This window comes from Suricata suricatta, chromosome 7 (assembly GCF_006229205.1).
Source record: "Suricata suricatta isolate VVHF042 chromosome 7, meerkat_22Aug2017_6uvM2_HiC, whole genome shotgun sequence".
In the NCBI taxonomy this organism is placed as follows: domain Eukaryota; kingdom Metazoa; phylum Chordata; class Mammalia; order Carnivora; family Herpestidae; genus Suricata; species Suricata suricatta.
In genome coordinates, this window is record NC_043706.1 from 132805219 (window position 1) to 132825926 (window position 20708).

General features: G+C 38.2%; 1 protein-coding gene across 4 annotated transcripts in view; it reads left to right on the forward strand.

The window, feature by feature from the left end:
* OPRM1 (opioid receptor mu 1) overlaps nt 1-20708 on the forward strand; it is a 165727-nt gene that overhangs the window by 23820 nt on the left and 121199 nt on the right. For 3 of the 4 annotated variants that reach the window (XM_029944034.1, XM_029944032.1, XM_029944033.1), the window contains exons 2-3: nt 17025-17377; nt 18126-18646. In XM_029944034.1, coding sequence (XP_029799894.1) covers nt 17025-17377; nt 18126-18646 — 874 coding nt within the window. Of the gene's footprint in view, nt 1-17024; nt 17378-18125; nt 18647-20708 lie in introns of those variants that run through there. The other variant, XM_029944035.1, reaches the window with a different exon arrangement.

Here is a 20708-nt window from a genome sequence, read left to right on the forward strand (position 1 = left end):
AAATTAGGTGATTAACTAGTTGGTACCTAACCTTCTAATTTCTGTATAAGTCTAATTACATGAAATAGAAGTTGGTGTTTTGATTTTTTGCTTTGCTTTTCTGTTTTGAGTGTCATTGCAACTACTGTATTGTAAATGATGGAAAATAATTGCATATGTTAAAAAAATATGAAACTTTATAAAGTAAAAAAAATAAATAAAATTTTTAAACTAAAAAAAAAAAAAAAAAAGCAAAATCTGAGGTGGGCTTGCGGGCACAAAAGGCTGCCTGGCTTTCCTTGAATTGGGAAAACGTCAATCAAGGTGGCTGCCCAATTGCGGGGCTCAGTTGACTAAGTGCCCGACTTCAGCTCAGGTCATGATCTCCTGGTGTGTGAGTTCGAGTTCTTCGTCTGGCTCTGTGCCAACAGCTCAGAGCCTGGAGCCTGCTTTGGATTCTGTATCTTTGTCTCTCTGCCCCTTCCCTCTTACACTCTGTCTCTCTCTCAAAAATAAATAAACATTAAAAAATAAAAAGGTGGAAAAAAAAACAGGTAAACATAGGGGGAAAAAAGACAGTAAAACATAAAACAGAGCCTTAACTCTAGAGAACAAACTGAGGGTTGCTGGAGAGGAAGTGGGTAGAGGATGGGTTAAACGGATGATGGAGATTAAGGAGGGCACTTGCGATGAGCCCTGAGTGTTGAATGTAGGTGATGAATCATAAAATTCTACTACAAAAAATAATATTACTCTATATGTTAACTAAAAATTTAAATAAAACTTAAAATAAAAAAATATAGAATAGAGGCACCTGGTTGGCTCAGTCGGTTAAACAACTGACTTCAGCTCAGGTCATGATCTCACCACTTGTGGGTTCGAGCCCCGAGCTGTACAGCTCAGAGCCTAGATCCTGCTTTGAATTCTGTGTCTCTGTCTCTCTGCCCCTCCCCCACTCGCATTCTATCTCTCAAAAATGAATAAATGTTTTTAAAAATTGAAAAGTAAATAAACATAAAAATTTTAATGTGTATTTGTATAATATACAAAAATAAATAAAAGATGGCTTTATCTTTAAAAAGAAGACATACCTGTATTCTATGAAAGTTAAAGATATGGGGGCTCCTGGTTGGCTCAGTCAGGTAAGCGTCCGACTTGAGCTCAGGTCACGATCTCACAGTTCATGGGTTCGAGCCTTGCATTGGGCTCTGTGTTGATAGCTAGCTCAGAGCCTGGAGCCTGTCTTTGGGCTCTGTGTCTCCCTCTCTCTCTGATCCACCCCTGCTCATGCTGTCTTTCTCTCAAAAATAAATAAAACATTAAAAATTTTTCAAAAAAATTAAAGATATGCCTATAATCCTATTTTATAATATAAAGTCTCATGTAATTTTTATCTGAAGATAAAATAAATGTGAAGTGTATAACTTTGATCACAAAGTTAGAGTTTTAAATACAACAAAATATTATCAGAGTTCGTCTCTACATAAGCTTGTGATGTTTTGTATTTCACTTTTCATATATTCTTCAGATTTTTACAATGGTTATGCGATGGTACAATGAAGAAAAACACAATCAATAATACGGAAATAAAAAGGAGAAATTTTTTAATGTAATAGATAATCTTGAAAAGCAATACAATATTCACCAGATGGCTTTTTCACTAAAACATAAGTTGAGATCATGTTTCAAGTGTTCCTATTAAAAACACAGTTACATACATTAATTTGTGACTAAAACTGTTGATAGTGCCAAATAAGTCTATTCCAAGTTGGAAGACAACTCTATGTCATTTTAATAACTCTTTTCACACCATAAGACTAAAATTTCAAATTTTGAAGACTAATGGGACTTTTTTGCTTTGCCAAATTACTGGTTTATTCGTGAATCTTTTTTTTTTTTCCTACTAACAAGTGCTATTGAATTCCCCACGGGGAAAGGAAATACCTTCCAAAACATCTCTCTGCATGAAAATACTTAGAAAAAAAAACCCCAATAAACAGCCTTATTTTTCCTAGAAAAATCCCAGGTCAACATGATCATTAAGTTATAAAGAATTTATAATGCTTGGGTGGAAAACAGTCATCATAAATACACTACTTTACACAAATGAAGATCTAGAGGAGCTAATCGTATTACCTTTATTTCTCCTTCAATTGGTCCTGAAAGATTTTGGACAGCTACTGTTGCTGGAATTAATAGTATGACAAAATATTTAGATATCAGCAGGTTCTATGACACATTAAAAGGAATGCTCATCAACAGTTTTGACAAATGGAATTTGAAATTAAGTCTTTGTGTATCTTAATTAAACCTCTCTGTTGCAAAACTTGGGAGTGGGGCATCTGGGTGGTTCTGTCAGGTAAGTGTCTGATTCTTGATCTCAGCTCAGGTCTTGAACTCAGAGTCACAAGTTCAAGCCCCTATTCAGGCTCCACACTAGACATAAAACCTAAAAAATAAACCACTCAGGAGCAATGAGAACATTCCTATTTCAACTCCCTACATAGTAGCATGATATATGATTCTTTCCAACATGCTGTACTATTGTTAAACACTGGTGATAGCTATTTCTATAGGACACACACACACACACACAACCACACACAATGTATAGGTATTTACTTACAGAGCAACAAAACACCCAGGTATCTCAAATATATAGTGCTAATCATGTCTGTCTTTCACACTACTCCAAACCCCAGCTCTCTTTAAAATGAGGACAGGGGTGCCTGGATGACTCAGTCAGTTGAGCATCTGACTCTTGATTTTGGCTCAGGTCATGATCCCAAGGTAATGAGATCGACCCCAGTTCAGGCTTCACACTGAGTATGGAGTCCTCTTAGGATTCTCTCTCTCTCTCTCTTTCCCTCTCCCCACTTCTCTCTCTCTCAAATAAAAATAAATAAGTAAAATGGGGACAATTACCATAATTGCTTCAGCTATCAGTAGGACTTTTGTGAGTATAAGTTTATACAAATGTATGTAGAAATCTTTTGTACTTTATAAAAGTATGTATTATATAGTTCATATTGCATGGTGTGTGTTGCAACAGTGCCATCTAATAGTGAAGAATATAAACTATAACAGATATGGATTTAAATCATGCTTCTGTCACTGTCATTCTTCATGGGTTATTTCATCTCCATGAAGCTTGTTTCAAAGAAATGATAATATACCATCCATAAGTCTGTTACGAAGACTGAGTAAGAAAATCCAACTAAACTGCTTACAGCAGTGCCCCCTCATCAGCAGCTTCACTTTCCAGAGTTCTGGTTACCAGTCCCTTAACTGACAATGACCCTTCTTATGACAATAATGTCAGAGGTCAATGGGCTAATGCTACGTCACAATGTCTGTCATCATTCATGTCGTGTCGCCTGTCACAGAGGCATTTTATCATCTCACATCATCACAAGAAAAGGGGAACATATTGAAGGAAACGGAGACCACACTCACAGAACTTTCATTAAAGTATATTGTTATAATTGCTATTTTATTATTAGTTATTGTTAATCCCTTCCAGTGCCGAATTTAGAAACTAAACTTTTTCATAGGCATGTATGTATAAGAAAAAACAGTATACACAGGATTTGGTACCATCCATGGTTTCAGGCATCCCTGGGGACATATCCCCTGTATAGCAATGCCCAACATAAAACATTCAATAAATATTAGCTATGGTTGTAGTAGTTAAAAATAGCACCCATCACCATCATCATTTAATGTGTTCTCATAGTAATTTTTAGAGGTAATATAATCACTTCTTTACCATTGAAAAAATTGAAGTTCAACCACTTGGCCAAGATCACAAGACACAGCCCTCAGACCTATGTATCCTGATTCTAAACCGCATCTTCCTACTAGACTATGCAGGACTGTTTTACTCCTACCTTGATCAAGAAGGTAAATTGAGAGTCAATTAATAAAAATCAAGGCAGTTTTAGTTATTCACTGTTCTGAGGGTTCATAGCCATAGCATTTGAACAGAACTGGCCTTGCTCTTCAGAGTAAGTAAACGGTTTCTATGACTTAAGGATCACCAGGAATATTCCTACCTTAAAAGATAAAATGTTCAATTTCTTAATCTTCTAACACTTAACATTTTAATTAAGGAAATACTGGATTTTAAAATCTGAAATATCTCTAGAAGATATTGTAAATGAACACTATAAATATGAAACATATGGCTATAATTGAACAAACAGGATTTTGCTTCAAATAACTCCTAGACATAAGAACATTACTTGAAGGAATGGAATGCATGATAAATGAAGAGCGTTATCTAGGGCATGGGGGAGGATCCAGCTAATGGCTCAATGCATGGCCATGGGCTCTGAAAGAGGGGAGCAGCCCCGACAAAAGGTGAGGTGGTATCTAACATGAACCCTCCGGCAGCATCTGCTACAGGCAGACATTGAGTGAATTCATTTGCCAAGATTCCAGTGGTGCAGGCAGCTGTTATGGCTACAGTGCCCTCTAAATGGCCTGTGCCCATCTGTGGACATCACTGGAAAATTCTCAATGCTCCTTCCAGTTGCTGATTGCTGTTGGCCCACTGGTGCAACCTCCTGAGCCAAGTACACTCTACTCTCAAGTGCTCACCCGCTGATAGCCATAGGGAATACACCTGGCGCCAAACACAATTAAGCTTATTCAGCTTGCTGCAGTGAGAGACCATCACAGGAATGTTAGTATCTGTTTGGTGATTTAGGATAGGATTCAAGGAAACAGAGGTCTATCTGCATAGGATGCTATCTCAAAGCAGGAGTAATCTGATGCATGAGCATCAGTGATTTTTTTTTTTAATCTAGGACACAGAATTCACAAAGTGGGGCTGGAGTCGGCCCTGAATAAGAGGCAACCATCACTTAATGTTACCCAGGAGAGGGAAATGTCTGGCATTTTTATGGTTGTGGGTGATTTGGATTTTATCTCTGTTCAGATATAGTTATAGAGTCAATTGTTTTTGTCTTGTTGCATCATGGCCATGAAGAGTTCTCCTATGTTGATATAGAATTATATTGCACAAAAAAATACCACAGCCTGGCCTTTAGCAAATAGGCTAGCTCCCTAAAAGCTGCCAGGGGCTTTTTCCCTCAGATTCCTCAGTCTCACTACCATTAGGTACCACCTCCTTCTCTCCTCTGGCAATAGGGGAAGGATAAAAATGGGGATCAATATGGAGTGGTAAGAGTACAAAGGAGGAAAATGTGTGATTTATTTCTGTCGGGGATGATGAGAATCCCTTAAGAATATGAGATGAACAAGAATGTCATATTTAAAGAGATAGATAGCTGTGGGCATTTGGATCAGGAGAATTCACCATGTTGCCTAAGCAAGCAGATAGCAGGGTAGTCATTGAGCATGGTCCCTACACTCCAGAAGCTTACAGACCAAAAGACAAAACAGCTAATTCTCCCATAATCACCACATATGTTACACAGCACTAAGATTTCGTATGCAAGCATGCACAAGGTTGAAATTTACTCTCAAATCCATTAACAGCACAAGATTTGCCTTTATTGACCCATCAAATACTTGTTGACAGTAAATATTATACAATGTCTCATTTCCAGATCAACTGAGAACAAGCACAGCACTCCACTCTCAGCCCCAAGTTCTAGAACAACTTTCAGGAATTATTTTTTAAATAACATAATTTGAATAGCCAGATGTAAATCTATGAAAATTATAGAGAAATTCTTGATAGCCATGTGGATGTTTAAAGAGGCCCATTAAATGCCACACCTACTTTCCTTGAAGATGTTTGAACCAACTGAGAAAGATGACAGGACTCAGTGAATGGAGAAAACATATCAACATTATTAGGATAAGTACTTTGCTGGTAGGTGTGACTTAGATATGCAGTGTTAATGGTTTCCTAATTCAAAATCCAGAATGTAATACACTAACCCACCTACTCATAGTCCACCAGTGACCTCCCTATATGGAAATCAACTTCTTTAATATTTAGAATGTGAAGTAGCTGCATATAACATGAACAGGATTGTCATATTTAAAAAGATATATAGATGTGGACATTTGGATCAGGAGATGCTACATGTATTTCTTCTCAGACTGCTGCTGTTTATTTAACATTATTTATGGTGGATTTGGGGGAGGTGGTCCCTTAGATGTGTCAAAAATTTTTTTAATTTTTTTAATGGTTTTTATTTATTTTTGAGAGACAGAGAGAGACAGTGTGAGCAGGGAAGGGTCAGAGAGAGAGGGAGACACAGAATCCAAAGCAGGCTCCAGACTGAGCTGTCAGCATAGATCCTGACGCAGGGCTCGAACCCACAAACTGTGAGATCCATGACCTGAGCTAAAGCTGGACACCTAACCGACTAAGCCACCCAGGCACCTTTAGATGTGTCACATTTTAACTTCCCTTATGGTGTGCATATGTGTGTGCGTGTGTGTGTGTGTGTGTGTGCGCATGCACATGCATGTTTTTCACAAAGGCTTCTTTTACTTTATTTCAGACACTATGAAAAATTGTCTCTGAAATTTCCTTTCAATAATTTAAATATATTTGTTCAGAATATATTATTTTTATTTTTTAAGTTACTATTCTTATTAGAAAGAGAGAGAGTGCGCAGGAGATGGGCAGAGTTAGAGAGACAGAGAATCCTAAGCAGGCTCCATGCTCAGTACAGAGTACTTGATCCCACAACCCTGGGATCCTGACTTCAGCTGAAATCAAGACTCAGATGCTCAACCAACTGAGCCATCCAGGCACCCAGAATGTATTCTTAAATTTAAAAAAATATGCATGCTTAAGGCAAAAATAAATCAAATAATGCAGGAAAGTACAAAGAACAAAATAAAAAATAAACTGGAACTCAACTCCCTGGAAATAGCGTTTTGGCTAATATCCTTCCAAACATCTCATGCATGAGAAGAGTAACATTTCTTAATACTGCTACATGACTGTTATTGCATTAAGCAATTTATGAAATTTATGAGAAATTGGCATCTTTCACCACCAGGATGAAATTATGTTCAGGGATTTCTTTGATAAAGATTAAGCATATTTTTTTTTAAAGTAACCAAATAAAATAAGCATTTTTGAAGCTGGAGGGAAGAGTACCAAGACTAAAAATCTCTGGCTCTGAGGGACTTTTTGTTTGTTTAGGGGGAAGAAACACATAGCAGTAAACGGATGTGGGGTCATCCCCTTTCTGCCACTCACTGGTTTTACAACCTTCCGTTAGGCTGCTTATCACTGAGCCATAGTTTGCTCATCTGCAAAATGGAGATGATAAAATGCCTGTCCCATCATGAAGGACAGTGTTTGAATTGGGATCACTGGTGATAATTCATTGTAGCTTGATTTTAGCCTCAGTTCCCTAGTCATGCCTTAAAGCTATTCTCTCAAGAACTCTGAAGTCTCCCCTTTAAGAACCCCCTACCCTTTTCAGACTAATACCTCCTCCTTCTCTAGATCCAGATTCCCATCCATCACTCTAACCACTTGTTTTGCAAACTGCAAATCTCAAGTGAGCACCCAACATGGGCAAGCAAATGTTTCCTGGCTGAGCTTGCTCTCCTGCTCTCCTCTCTGGCAGATCTCCCACCTTTCTTGTTCCAGTCCCTTTGTTCCTTGATGCGTCAGACTTTTACCTCATTTGCTCATTTAACCAACATTTATTGTGTGCCTACATGGTAGAATTGGAGACAGTGAACATAGACTGTTTTTTTTCCAGCAGTTTTGCTGAAACAAAAAACAGAAATGGAAACCACAACATGAAAGATGAGGTCAAGAGAAGGATTTCACTGGGAAAAAATATAAGCAAGCAAAAAGGTCTTCAACGAGTCTGCAGACCCTTTCTGTGTCTGTTCCCCTACTTTTAATCTTGCGGCTAGAAATAATCAAGAAGAGACCAGCCACTTAGGTAGGCTATGAATCCCATCTCCTTTGAGTTTCTAAAGGACATAGCTCCTACTAGTACGCTCTATTTTCTCTGATTCATCAGATTCCCATTACTATGTGATTCCATTAGCACGCACATGTTCTCTGATATATCAGATCAAGGTTTAAAAAAAAAAACCTTTCTTGACTGACATTCCCTCTGTTCTGCATAGCACAAAATCTCAAAAGCATTCTATCCCCTACTTCCCCCTTGTTCTCCTTCGCTTTTTAACTTTTATCTAAATATCTCCCAACCCCATCACTTCATGGCATTGGTTAATAATGTATATTTTGCTAACCCCCATAAACATATCCTGCCCTCTTCTTACTTAATCTCTGCAGCATTCCATGAATTTGACCTCTACAGACCTCATGACACTCCTTACTTTCTTTGTTTCCTTCATCCCAACTCTGAGTTTCTTCTATAAACTGTGGCTATTCCTTACCCTCCACCTTTATCAGGCCTTTAACCTGAGCCCTTTTTTCTTCCCTATACAGACTTTCTTCTCAAGCTTTACATAGTATATATTATAGACCTTAGTAATTAAGTCTTGTTGATTCTTCTTCCCAATGATCTCAATTCACCATTTGTTACATCTTTTTAAATGATGTTACTGATTATTTTGTTGTTGCTGACTGTGGTGATGGTGGTGGTAGTGGTGGTTAAGTGGTAAGAAAGAATAAATATTTTGGGGAAGATATTGAACTTGAGAAGCCAGTAGCAGGTGGAGATGTCCAAAAGAGAGCTGCAAAGGTAATCATAGAACTTTTGAGAGAGGTTGTGTATCAGTGAGGATTATAAGAGAGTAAAGCAAAAGACATGAACTCAGCTCTTCCTTTAAAAATATGACCCTGCTGCAACATTCAATATAATGAGAAAATGTCTCAAGATTTCCAAGATGTTCCCAGCATGGTCATTTTTGAGAGGAATATTGAAAATCTTTGCATACCTACCATGTTGTAGCTAGAGAGTGAGTCAAATATTGCTGGGGCAAACTACTTTGCAATGTTCTCAACAATGCATCCCCGGAAATGTACATGACCCACACCAGAGTACAGAAGGCACCCTGTATTTTAGGTGGAGCCTAAAGAAATGGAGGGGGGAAATCTCAAGCATTCATACATCTCTCTGTGTTTCAGGGTCTCTTATAAAACAAGGTGATCAACAGTGTGGTTTTGAAAGCCTCTCAGTTCCGACTTCTCATTACATGATCTTTTTGACCAAAGTTCTCTTTAATATGACAGTGAATTGACAAGGAAAGGTAACATTCCCTCTTCATTTTTACTTTAAAAACCATTGGTTCCCTAAAAAAGTTTGGCTTATCTTGCTACAATAAATAAAATAACCCAAATCCTTCTTTCTATATTTAATTCCATTCAACAAGCATTTACCGGTCCCCATTTTGTGCTAAGTTCTATGCTGAATGAATAATTTTGTCTATTTTTATTTCTTTTATCTTTTCCATTTGTATTATCTTTCATATTTTACTTATATTGAGTGATTGTAAGCATTTCATCGCCAAAAGTGTAAATGAAGCCTTATATTTCTTTAAGTACAATAGGCAATGATTTTACAGACTATGCCTCCTAAAAATTTATAATCTAAAGCATATGCTTCAGCTTCTTCAGAAAGCAGTTTTCTGATATTGATGTTGGTAGAATTGTTTTATCATGTTTTGAAGTTGTATCCGTTTTTGTTCCTTCATTATTAAATAAAAGCCTAGGGATATATTATTATTTGAAGTTAGTGGTAATGTACAACTTGATTATTTTTTATGTACAAAACACTCAGATCCTAAAATAGAAGAAATTTATTTTTCTCTTAGAACTTCCTAATTTGAAATCTAAGTTATTTCTAAGTTCTCAAAAACAAATCTCTAAAATAAAAGTGAAGCATTATTATCTATGAACCAAAAAGCTTTAGCTCTGAGGTAGATGTTCTAATGCTATATTTGAAGTCCATTAGTCCATAGAAATGAGATTTTCCTGTGAACAACAATCTAAAGTTATTGACAAGAATATTCAACCAGCAATAATGGTTAAATACATCTGAAGATTTAGCATGGTAATATTTTTCTATGACACATAAATATTATTTATCACAAAATATAGGTATCAAGTAGGCAAAATATATTTTTCCATATAAACTTCTAATGAAATAAATTGTATTCATGTCTTGAAGAAAATTTTCAGAAATGAAATAAAGCAGGAAATAAGCACTTTCAAAAAGTATAACCCCCTCCAAAAAAACGGTGAAGCAAAGTCTCTTGGACAGAAAGGAAGTCTCCCATTTTTCCCCTCTAAGCAGTGGCCATATTTTCACTCCATCCTCCACCTCAGTTCCGTTTCTAAAAGGAGAATTTAAAAAGCCTTACAAAAATGCATACAATAAAATAAGATAAATAAAGATAAAACTAGTCAAAGAAGAAACCAAAAGAGAATAAAGTGATGAGATCATCAGTAAAGTTGATAAGATAGAAAAGTATTAGATTTTAATGTCATTAGGATTCTACACAACTATTAATCGGAAATACAGATTTTACTTTCATTTTTCCAAGCCACAAATGCAAAAAATATATATAATCACTTAATCATTTCACACTTTCTGTTTAAAAGATTCATCAATTCAATCTCCTTCAAGAGATCAGATTTTTTTCCCTTGTGAATTGTCATTAATGGGAGATGGAGGAGGAGGAAAGTAAGAATAAAAAGAGAGGACAGAAAATGAAGGAGGTGAGGAATAAAGAGAGCATAACACTCGGCCAGAAAGATTCTGATGGTCCTCACATTCTGGTGACACAGACACGGAAAGAACCAATTAACCTCTGGAAGGAGGTGCCTCTTTGTTGAATTTCCTGTGAGCCTCTCTCTGCCTTGTCATTTGAACCAGACTAGCAGGCAATACCCCTTTCTTGTGCACAGGGATCACAGGTCTGAGGTTACAACTCTCTTGCTCCTTTTTCTAGTATAAGCTTATTGGAAATTTGGTCATTGACCACTTAAAACCACTCTGAAATAAATGTAAGCAAAATATTTTTAAATATTCTATAACAACATGAGAAATCTCCTGTTCCCTCTTTCCCTAACCTAGTGGAGAACATAACAGAAAATAACAAATTAGTATATAGTTTCTTTTTATGTTAACACCTAATGAAGGTATCATCACTGGCTTTGATTTTGGTTCTTGTTTTACATCTCTCTCTCTTTCTCTCTCTCTCTCTTTCTCTCCTTTTCTCTCTCACACACATGCATACACACACATGCTTGCCTAAAATATCAGAAAGAAATGGACAATAAATGAGAAATTTACGCAGGTAGTCATATGACCATTTTTATTCATGTACATAATAATTTATTTTCTCCATTAAAAGTGTGAATTTTGGGGTGCCTGGGTTGCTCAGTCAGTTAAGCGTCCGGCTTCCGCTCAGGTCATGATCTCACGTGAGACTCTGTGCTGACAGCTCAGAGCCTGGAACCTGCTTCAGATTCTGTGTCTCCCTCTCTCTCTGACCCTCCCCTGCTTGCGCTCTCTCTGTCTCTCAAAAATAAATAAAAAACATTAAAAAAAAATTTTAAGTGTGAATTTCTCTTTTTGAACTTTTAAAATGTTTGTTTATTTTTGAGAGAGAAACAGAGTGTGAGTTGGGGAGGGGCAGAGAGAGAGGGAGACAGAGAATCTGAAGCAGGCTCCAGGCTCTGAACTGTCAGCACAGAGCCCAGTGTGGGGCTCAAACTCACGAACCATGAGAATGTGACCTGAGCCTAAATTGGATGCTTAACCAACTGAGCCACAAAAGCACCCCTAAAAGTGTTAATTACTTTTAATTTATTTATTCATTTTGGGACAGACACAGCGTGAGGGGGAGGGGCAGAGACAGAGGGAGAGAGAGAGAATCCCAAGCAGGCTCCGTGCCACCAGCATGGCTCAAACCCATAAAGTGGTGAGATCATGACCTGACCCAAAATCAAAAGCCAGACACTTAACTGGCTGAGTCACCTAGATGCTCCAAAAGTGTGACTTTCTTTATGTGAGGTAGACATAAAAGTCACTCCAAATAAAGAGAAGTATCTTTCCAAGCACAGTGTTAGAAAGGGCTCATTGAGTCCTTACTGAGTTAGATATCTTTCTACTTGGCTGGTATTAGCAAATGGGAAAAAAAGAGAGAGAGAGAGAGAGAGAGAAACACTCCATTTGGTAAAAACATGAAAGAGCAGCACTTTAGTCCAAGAAGAGGTGAAGGTCTTCCGCGCATCCCAGTTGGCTCTGCTGTGGACTCCCAGAAAAGGTTGTGGAGCAACATGAAGGCAGACATGGTACAAAGCTGATAATCTGGATTCTAGAATATGTTCTACCTCTTTTCAAGCTTCCTTGGTCTTTTATTTTTCTGCCCAGAGACAAGCCCATCATGATTCAAGAATTAACTCTCAATAAAAGAATAACAAAAGGTTTGCAAAGCCCACTGATTACACATAAGTAATTTATTCAGTGTGGCTTCATTTAACACATGTTGGTCACAACCAATAATGTTCTGGGAAGTAGCAATAGTTGCAAAAATGACATCAAGAATGGATCTGAAGATGAGTAGGCATTCTTTTATAAAAACCACAAAGAAAGGAAGGGCATTTACAAACAAAAAGTGTGTATGAAATACAGGGGAGTATTTGAGCTGCCAATGAAATGGGTTTCATAATGCCCCTTCCCCAACACAGCATCTGAAAACTTCCTAAAATGGGTCAAATGCAGAAAGTCCTAAGAATATACTTTTAAAAAAATAATTGTATGGTAATATATTTGAATTTATATAGCAAATGAGCTATTAGTCACCTAGAACTGGTTTAAAGAAATATATACTAGGGGAAAAAATAGCCTGAGATTCTGACTAGAGGAAAAACCCCAATTCAGTGGACACAGTAAGGCCAGTCAAGGTCAGAAAGTCCCTATCATCCAGGTGAGACCCTCCAAAACCACACAACCTATCTCTCCAGTTGCATTGCCCATTTTGTCACCAAACTCATTTATGACACATTAAGAAGAAATAGGCACAAAGGACAGACAAAGGCCTGTGTGTTAATATCCGGGAGCTCTACTCAGTTCCACTCAGGTCAACTGAGCAGCTAAGATGGCCTTCCTTCAGCTCACCTCTTTGGCAGGTCTGCAAACTCTGGTGTGTGTACTCTTATCATTTGTGGGGTGACTCTGATTGTTCATGTAACTTTTCCGGGGCAACATTCATACCACGGCTTCAGAACAGAGCAGAATGATAAGCTCATGTTTGCTGGACTGAAAGACCCCTTTTCTGATCACACTATTCCTTTAGAGTAAAGCCTTCAGAGATACGTTGGAGGCAATTGGAATTCTGAAACCTTTGGTCTTGTATAATTCTCTTACATATAGTTAGGAAATTGTGAAACCCTCACTTATATGTTGCTGTGACTCAAAGTGTGAATAACTGGGGTAAGAACATTGTTTATCTTTAGAGGAAGACTCATTGGATAAATTGAGAAAATTCAAACAGCATTGTTTCTGTAAAATGCCATTTGAAACCGCTTTTGTAGACATTCACATTGTCTTTTGTGATGTAGGACCCTAGCCTAATTTTGTCTCACAAACTTTTCTTTCTGGAGGAGGAACATCTTTTTAACTGAAATATACATACATTAATAAGTACCTAGTGCTATGATGAGCCTGAAGAAAAGGTTAGAGGTATGTTGAGTCGTAAAACTGACAGTAAAGAACCTGATTATTCAACAGAATACACTCCTAAAGATAAGATGTGAAAGGGAAGGTCGGCTGAGTGGGAAAATGACTAATGCAGTGGTGCGTGCCTCTGTATCGTGCACGTCTATAATCATTGGTGGAGCTAGCGAGGGTTTCTTTTTTTTGCTTTGTGGGAGAAATTTGTTTTTATAAATATCAAAATAAATTTTTTTATTTTTTATCTAAGAGAGACAGAAACAGGGTGAGGCAGGGAGGAGCAGAGAGAGGGGAAGAAGTAGAAAATCCCCACCAGGCTCCACACCCTCAGCACAGAGCCTGACACAGGGCTTGAACCCACAAAACTGTGAGATCATGACCTGAACTGAAACCAAGAGTTGGACGCTTTACCAAGTCACCCAGGCACGCCATTTAAGCATCAAAATGTCTTTAAACTTCTTGAGCATCTAGGTCACTTATTCTAAAATCCTAAAAGTTGTAGTTTTAATTTTGATTTTATTTGTTTGTTGTTGGACTTTGGAGAATCTTATCTAAATTACTATTTTTATGTTTGCCATATTTACAGTCCTCACTAAAATCAAGGTGGTTTACTTCCTCAAGCTAAAAGGCTATTTTTACCTTTTCCTTTTGAAATGTTTTAAAGAAATAAAACTTCTAAATAAGTCCAAGGACTCCAGATATGACTTTCCTGCACTAACGCAATTTCTGCGATTATAACAGACAAGATTATCAGAATTTTGAGTGCAAAGAAACAGTTCAAGCCTGTTAACCCTAAGAAGGTTCATGAAATCCTCCTTTGTAACTACAGCTTCCTGGTGCTTATTGTAAACCAAACAAAAACAAAAGAAAAACTTTCCTGAACGCTGAATTAAGACCCTAAGAAATGAGTCCATAATACTATCTCCTCCAACCAACAGCCATCTTGGGCTGAGTTAGCTTCTTAATCATGTAACTAAAAAATACACACAGGCTGAAATTTAAAGAGAATCTATTGCACCAAGTAAACAAAAAGTACAAGGCTACAGGTGTAGGTTCCTCTATTACTGTACCAATTCCACATCCTCTGTTTTGGGTTACTTTTTTTTTTTTAAGGAAACCTTTCTCTAAATTTTTTAAATGTTTATTTTTGAGAGAGAGAGAGGGAGAATGAACATGAGTGGAAGAGGGGCAAAGAGAGAGAGAGAGAGAGAGAGAGAGAGAGAGAGAGAGAGATACACAGAATCAGAAGCAGGCTCTTGGCTCTGAGCTGTCAGCACAGAGCCCAATGTGGGGCTCGAACTCACAAACCACAAGAAACATGACCTGAGATGAAGTTGGATGCTTAACCAACTGAGCCACCCAGGCACCCTTGGATCCACTTTCAAACAGGCTCTTCCAACAACTACTTACCTTACATCCTCTCAGGTTTAATTATTTAAAAATATTATATTCTTCCTCCAGAAGTCCCCCCAGAATCGTATTGGCTCTGGTTGAAACATAAAACTATCCCTGAACATTCACCATGGCCCCAATCACTTTACATCTTCATGCCCTGAACTGATAATAGAGACCACTGCAAAGCACACAGACTGAGAGTGGAAAAAGAGTGGTTTCCCAGAGTGAAACTGAGGTACTCTTCCTAACATTAAGGTAAATAGATGTGGAACGTCAAATACATCTGGCAATTTGACAGTACATTTGCAGGATATCTTTCTACCATCAGATATAATTTATCAGTGCTGTCAATATACCTGCTTATCTCTTCTAAGTTCTAATTTCTGTGACTTTGAAGACATAAAACTCCTAGAATACTTACAAAGGGAAAGGAAAACCTATGTCCATGCAAGAACCTAATGTTCATAACAGCTAATTTTTAGTACCCAAAAACGGAGATGCAACTCAATTCCCACTAATAGATGAGTGGATAAACAATACTATAATATCCGTATCCGTACTCAGTAATAAATAAAAAGAATGCATTTTTGATCCATGCACCAAAATGGATAAATCTCAAAATAATTATGCAGAGCAAAAGAAGCTAGACCCAAAAAAAGGGTACTTACTGAACGATTCTATTTACATAAAATTCTAGAAAATGAAAACTAATCTATCATAACAGGAAACAGACCAAGATCAACGACTGCCTAGGGCTTGGGGTCAAGGCAGGGAAAGTGAGATAGAAAGATTAAAGAGCTGCACAAGGAAACTCCTGAGGGTGATTGGTATGTTTGTTATCTTGATCAAGAGTTGGCATTTTTTGCTGTAAAGGGCAAGATAGTAAATAGTGTAGACTTTGCAGGCCATATGGTCTCTCTCACAACTACTCAACTCTGCCATTGCATTATCAAAACAGCTATAGATAAGAAGTAATTAAATGAACGGGAGCATGTTCCAACAAAACAGGCAGCAGCTAGACCCAGTATGTAGGCTGTAGTTCACCAATTCCTGATCTTGATTGAAATGATGATTTCGCAAGTCTGTACATATGTCAAAACTTATCAACTTGAACACTTTAATTATATGCCATTCATTGTATGCCAGTAATGCCTCAATAAAGCTCTTAAAAAATAAAAACAAACAGCTTTAGCTTCCTCATCATGGCTTGGATAAAGTCCTATCTCCCCACCAGGGCACACAAATCCCTCCACGAACCGGCCTCTATGTGCCCACCCTATCATATTTATTGCCATTCATTCTCTGGTGGGATTTTACCCTTTGGAAGTGCCAAGACACACAGGTCACACCTTTGTTTAGGTGTTCTTCCTATCTAGTATGACCTACTCTTACCAGCTGTAAGATTACACTTGCACATTTACAATTCCAGGATGCCTTCCTTCTTCCCTTTCCTTCCCCCTTCTATTTCCTTTGTTTCTTCTTTGTGCCACCACCAAATAGTCTTGGGTGTGTGTGTGTGTGTGTGTGTGTGTGTGTGTGTGTGTTGTGTGTACAGACATATGTATATACATACACATAAACACACTTGCACTATTACATTGACATATATACATACACATTCCTGCATGATTACACTTTTTCATAATTTTACTATATATATATCTGAAGTTTTTCTCATACATAGAGTTAAAATGAATTATCATTCATTTTACATCCATTTCATGAATATCACCATACTTGGATACATGACTGAGAGCTCCCTGTGTCTACTACATCTATCAAAGTACCTAGCACACTAATAAATCAGTATGCAGCTGTTATAATGATTTTACAGATTATAAAACTGATAGGTAGAGAAACTATGTATTTAGCTCTTAGGCACATGGTTATAAAATAGTATTAGTATTAGTAAGATTTCTCCCATATCTCATCTCAAATGCTTTCCGCTAACTTTTGTAATGTATTTTATTACTGGAAGCTTATCCGTATTTCACATTGGTCTTTTTCTGACTCTGCCACTGCTCCTCCTTCATCTCCTAGATACACCAAAATGAAGACTGCCACCAACATCTATATTTTCAACCTTGCTCTGGCAGATGCCCTAGCAACCAGCACCCTGCCCTTCCAGAGTGTCAATTACCTAATGGGAACATGGCCGTTTGGAACCATCCTCTGCAAGATTGTGATCTCCATAGATTACTATAATATGTTCACAAGCATCTTTACCCTCTGTACCATGAGTGTTGATCGCTACATTGCCGTCTGCCACCCCGTCAAGGCTCTGGATTTTCGTACTCCCCGCAATGCCAAAATTGTCAATGTCTGCAACTGGATTCTCTCTTCAGCCATTGGTCTGCCTGTGATGTTCATGGCAACAACCAAGTACAGGCATGGTAAGTTGCAGGCCTGTGGGATGAAGGGTTTAGAGACTGACATGCTGGTGAAGTCATGTGTCAAGTATGGAGTGGTCTAACATCTTAGTCAAATTGTAATTTTAATAATTTTTCTAGCAAAATGCTTTTGAAGTTTTTGTAATAGAACTTTTCCCTAAATTTGAAGCCCACTACGCATTTTAAAGAGAATATAACCTACTGCTTCCTGATTTCTCTACATTTACTTAATCAAAATGATGGGAAAACAAGATAGCTCTTCTAAGAATAATTAGAATTTAACCCCCCCTCCAAAAAAAACATTAAGTGGAAGCTTGTTTTAAAACTTTGAGTGACTGCCTATATGACAAATTTATCTTTCTAAAATGATGAACCACCTATCAAAAAGTGGAATGAAAATATCAATTAGCTGGAAACTCCTATAGACTTTGGACACCGATTATATTTCATAACATAGAATCCTCATAGAACATAGAACATAGACCCCACAGAGGATCTAGCTCCCAGTGAAAGGTCTGCAACTGTCGGCTGAATGAAAGGTGAATGCAATCAAAATGGACAAAACATAAGATATGTAGTGGGGGAAAACCTAAAAAGAAACTCTCCCTGAAAATCAACAGAGAGCTGAGTTTCTCCTTCAATTTCTTTAAATCTTTTCTTATTGGTTTCCCTTCATGGCTTTAAATTAGCTCTGGTCAAGGCTACAATTAGATATCACTGCTAATTCTTCCTTATAATCATTGTTTCCTAGGTTCCATAGACTGTACACTCACATTCTCTCACCCAACCTGGTACTGGGAAAACCTGCTGAAAATCTGTGTTTTCATCTTTGCCTTCATCATGCCTGTGCTCATCATTACGGTATGTTATGGACTGATGATTTTACGCCTCAAGAGTGTCCGTATGCTCTCTGGCTCCAAAGAAAAGGACAGGAACCTGCGAAGAATCACCAGGATGGTGCTGGTGGTTGTGGCTGTGTTCATTGTCTGCTGGACTCCCATTCACATTTATGTCATCATTAAAGCCTTGATTACAATCCCAGAAACAACATTTCAGACCGTTTCCTGGCACTTCTGCATTGCCCTAGGTTACACAAATAGCTGCCTGAACCCAGTCCTCTATGCATTTCTGGATGAAAACTTCAAGCGATGCTTCAGAGAGTTCTGTATCCCAACTTCCTCCACCATTGAGCAACAAAACTCCACTCGAATTCGCCAGAACACTAGAGACCACCCCTCCACGGCCAATACAGTGGATAGGACTAACCATCAGGTATGCAGATTCTGGAATTGGGTATTCCTACTGGGGATGGCATAAGAGTTATAGAGTTTGTACCAATACAGTCTTAATCTATTAGATTTGGATCAGTAACTAAGGGATGGAGTTTCCTCCCATGAAAACTGAGGGAGGAAAGGAGGAAATTATTATGGTCATTGAGACAGAGGGGTACTTTGTTAAACAAATGGTTCTATGTACTGGTATGTATTTATTTAGACACAAAGACATGCCTACTAGAAATCCATAAAGCCACTAAATATAACTATCTTCACAGCTGTTATTTCTATGCAGAATTAGTGATGTTAGCACGTGGTGGAAATAATTCTGTTCTCAAATTCTCATATCCCCCAATGTTCTATGTTTCATGCACATCACTCCAATACCTCTGTCACTTCTCAAAAGCCAATCTTGCTCTGGCTCTGTAGTTAAACAGAAAGGGTCATCACTTTGCTCACTGTGGTGATGAGTGCCAGATGTTCCCAGGAAATCAGTGTCACAGCAAAGGAGAAAAGAGAAGGGAAAAAAATGGCGAGCCCTAATGTGTTCAGCCGTTTGTCCATTTTTATACCTGAACTCTAGAGGACAAAACAATCATGCTACTTAATTATTAGAACTTAGTTTTATAATGGTCCTTATGCCAGTCAGGGCATAATATGATGAGGAGTGACTAGTTTTTGGAAGATATATTCCTAGGTGCAGAGTATAGAGGAGGAGCTGCACAGAAGAGTCAAGATTTATACACAGTATTATAATCACATGAGAACCTAAAAAGAGAAAAACATATCTCTAAATTAATATGACCTCAATAAACCTTGGATGTGCAAAATTTGGAATCTGACCTATAAGGTCAATCAAACATACTGCATAACTCTTAACATTAATTTAAATAAGTACATTTTCCAAAGATAGTGCCAGCATCCAAAAATCACAGCCTCTTTAATTATATAACAGAGAACTCAAATTCTAACTTCTTGTGAAGTAAATCCTTGAGTCAGAACCTTAAAACCTCCTAAGGTCAGGGGATAGGACTCTCAGAACGGGTGACTCCATAAAAATGATGAGGAAGTCAAATTGGGGAGGGAGTGAGAGAGCCTTTCAGTACAGAGCAGTGGATTCCTCTGTTTTCTCTTCTCTGTGCCCCTAACTCTGTCTCCTCTTACCCACTCTCTGGCCTTCAACTCCGCCTTGCCCAGGCTCATCCTTTCCAGTTGACCACAGACCTAATGTAACATGGGACAGAGGGTCTACCATAGGGGGTGCTGATCCTCACACACTGGTACTAAACCATGCCAAAAGGAACAGGAGCCCTTGGGCCCCCTAGAGAGTATAAGGAGATGATGGCAGACCCACTTTCAACCAACACGAGACTACTAACATCCTGTGTCACCTCCAATCTCATTTCAGAAATATAAGCCAGAAAGAAATGTGTTTCCATTCTGCTTTTCTCTCTATTTTTTCCACATCAAGACCTCTACACCTGCTTCTTTTAGCTCCCTCTGAGCAGCTATCACAAGCTCGTGAGTGAGTAACTTAAAAAAGGGTAGGGATTTAAATAGGTTTTCCCTGACCTGAGAATACTATATTGCAGGAAGCCATTTAAAACTCTGAATCCTAAACCCAGGTTAACATATTTTGCACCCATTGGAGCTCAATGATGGAGCCCATTTTGTAAGTATCGATTCTTTATCCATCAGGGCCTGCCCTACCTTCCCTCTCTTGCAGGCGCTCTGGGGTGCGGCTGTGGTTAGTGTGACCCCAGACCGCTGAGGAGGCCTCTGGTCCCATCTGATCCCGTCAGCACTCTTCTCTCACCTGCTGTCCTGGAAACAGCTCAGCTCCCAGCCTGTCTGGTGGAGCACTTCTCCTGAGTTCACTATGATTGTCCCTCATTGCCCAGACCCTGCCCTTGACGCCCATCCTTATCCAGCATTTCCACATTAGTGTGGTTCCTGCACAGCCAGAGAGAGGAGAAAGGAAGCTAATTGAGGAAGCTCTGTTCTAAGTAACTAAAAGGTTTGCTTTAAAAATACATCCAATTAGGGCTTATCTTCATTGC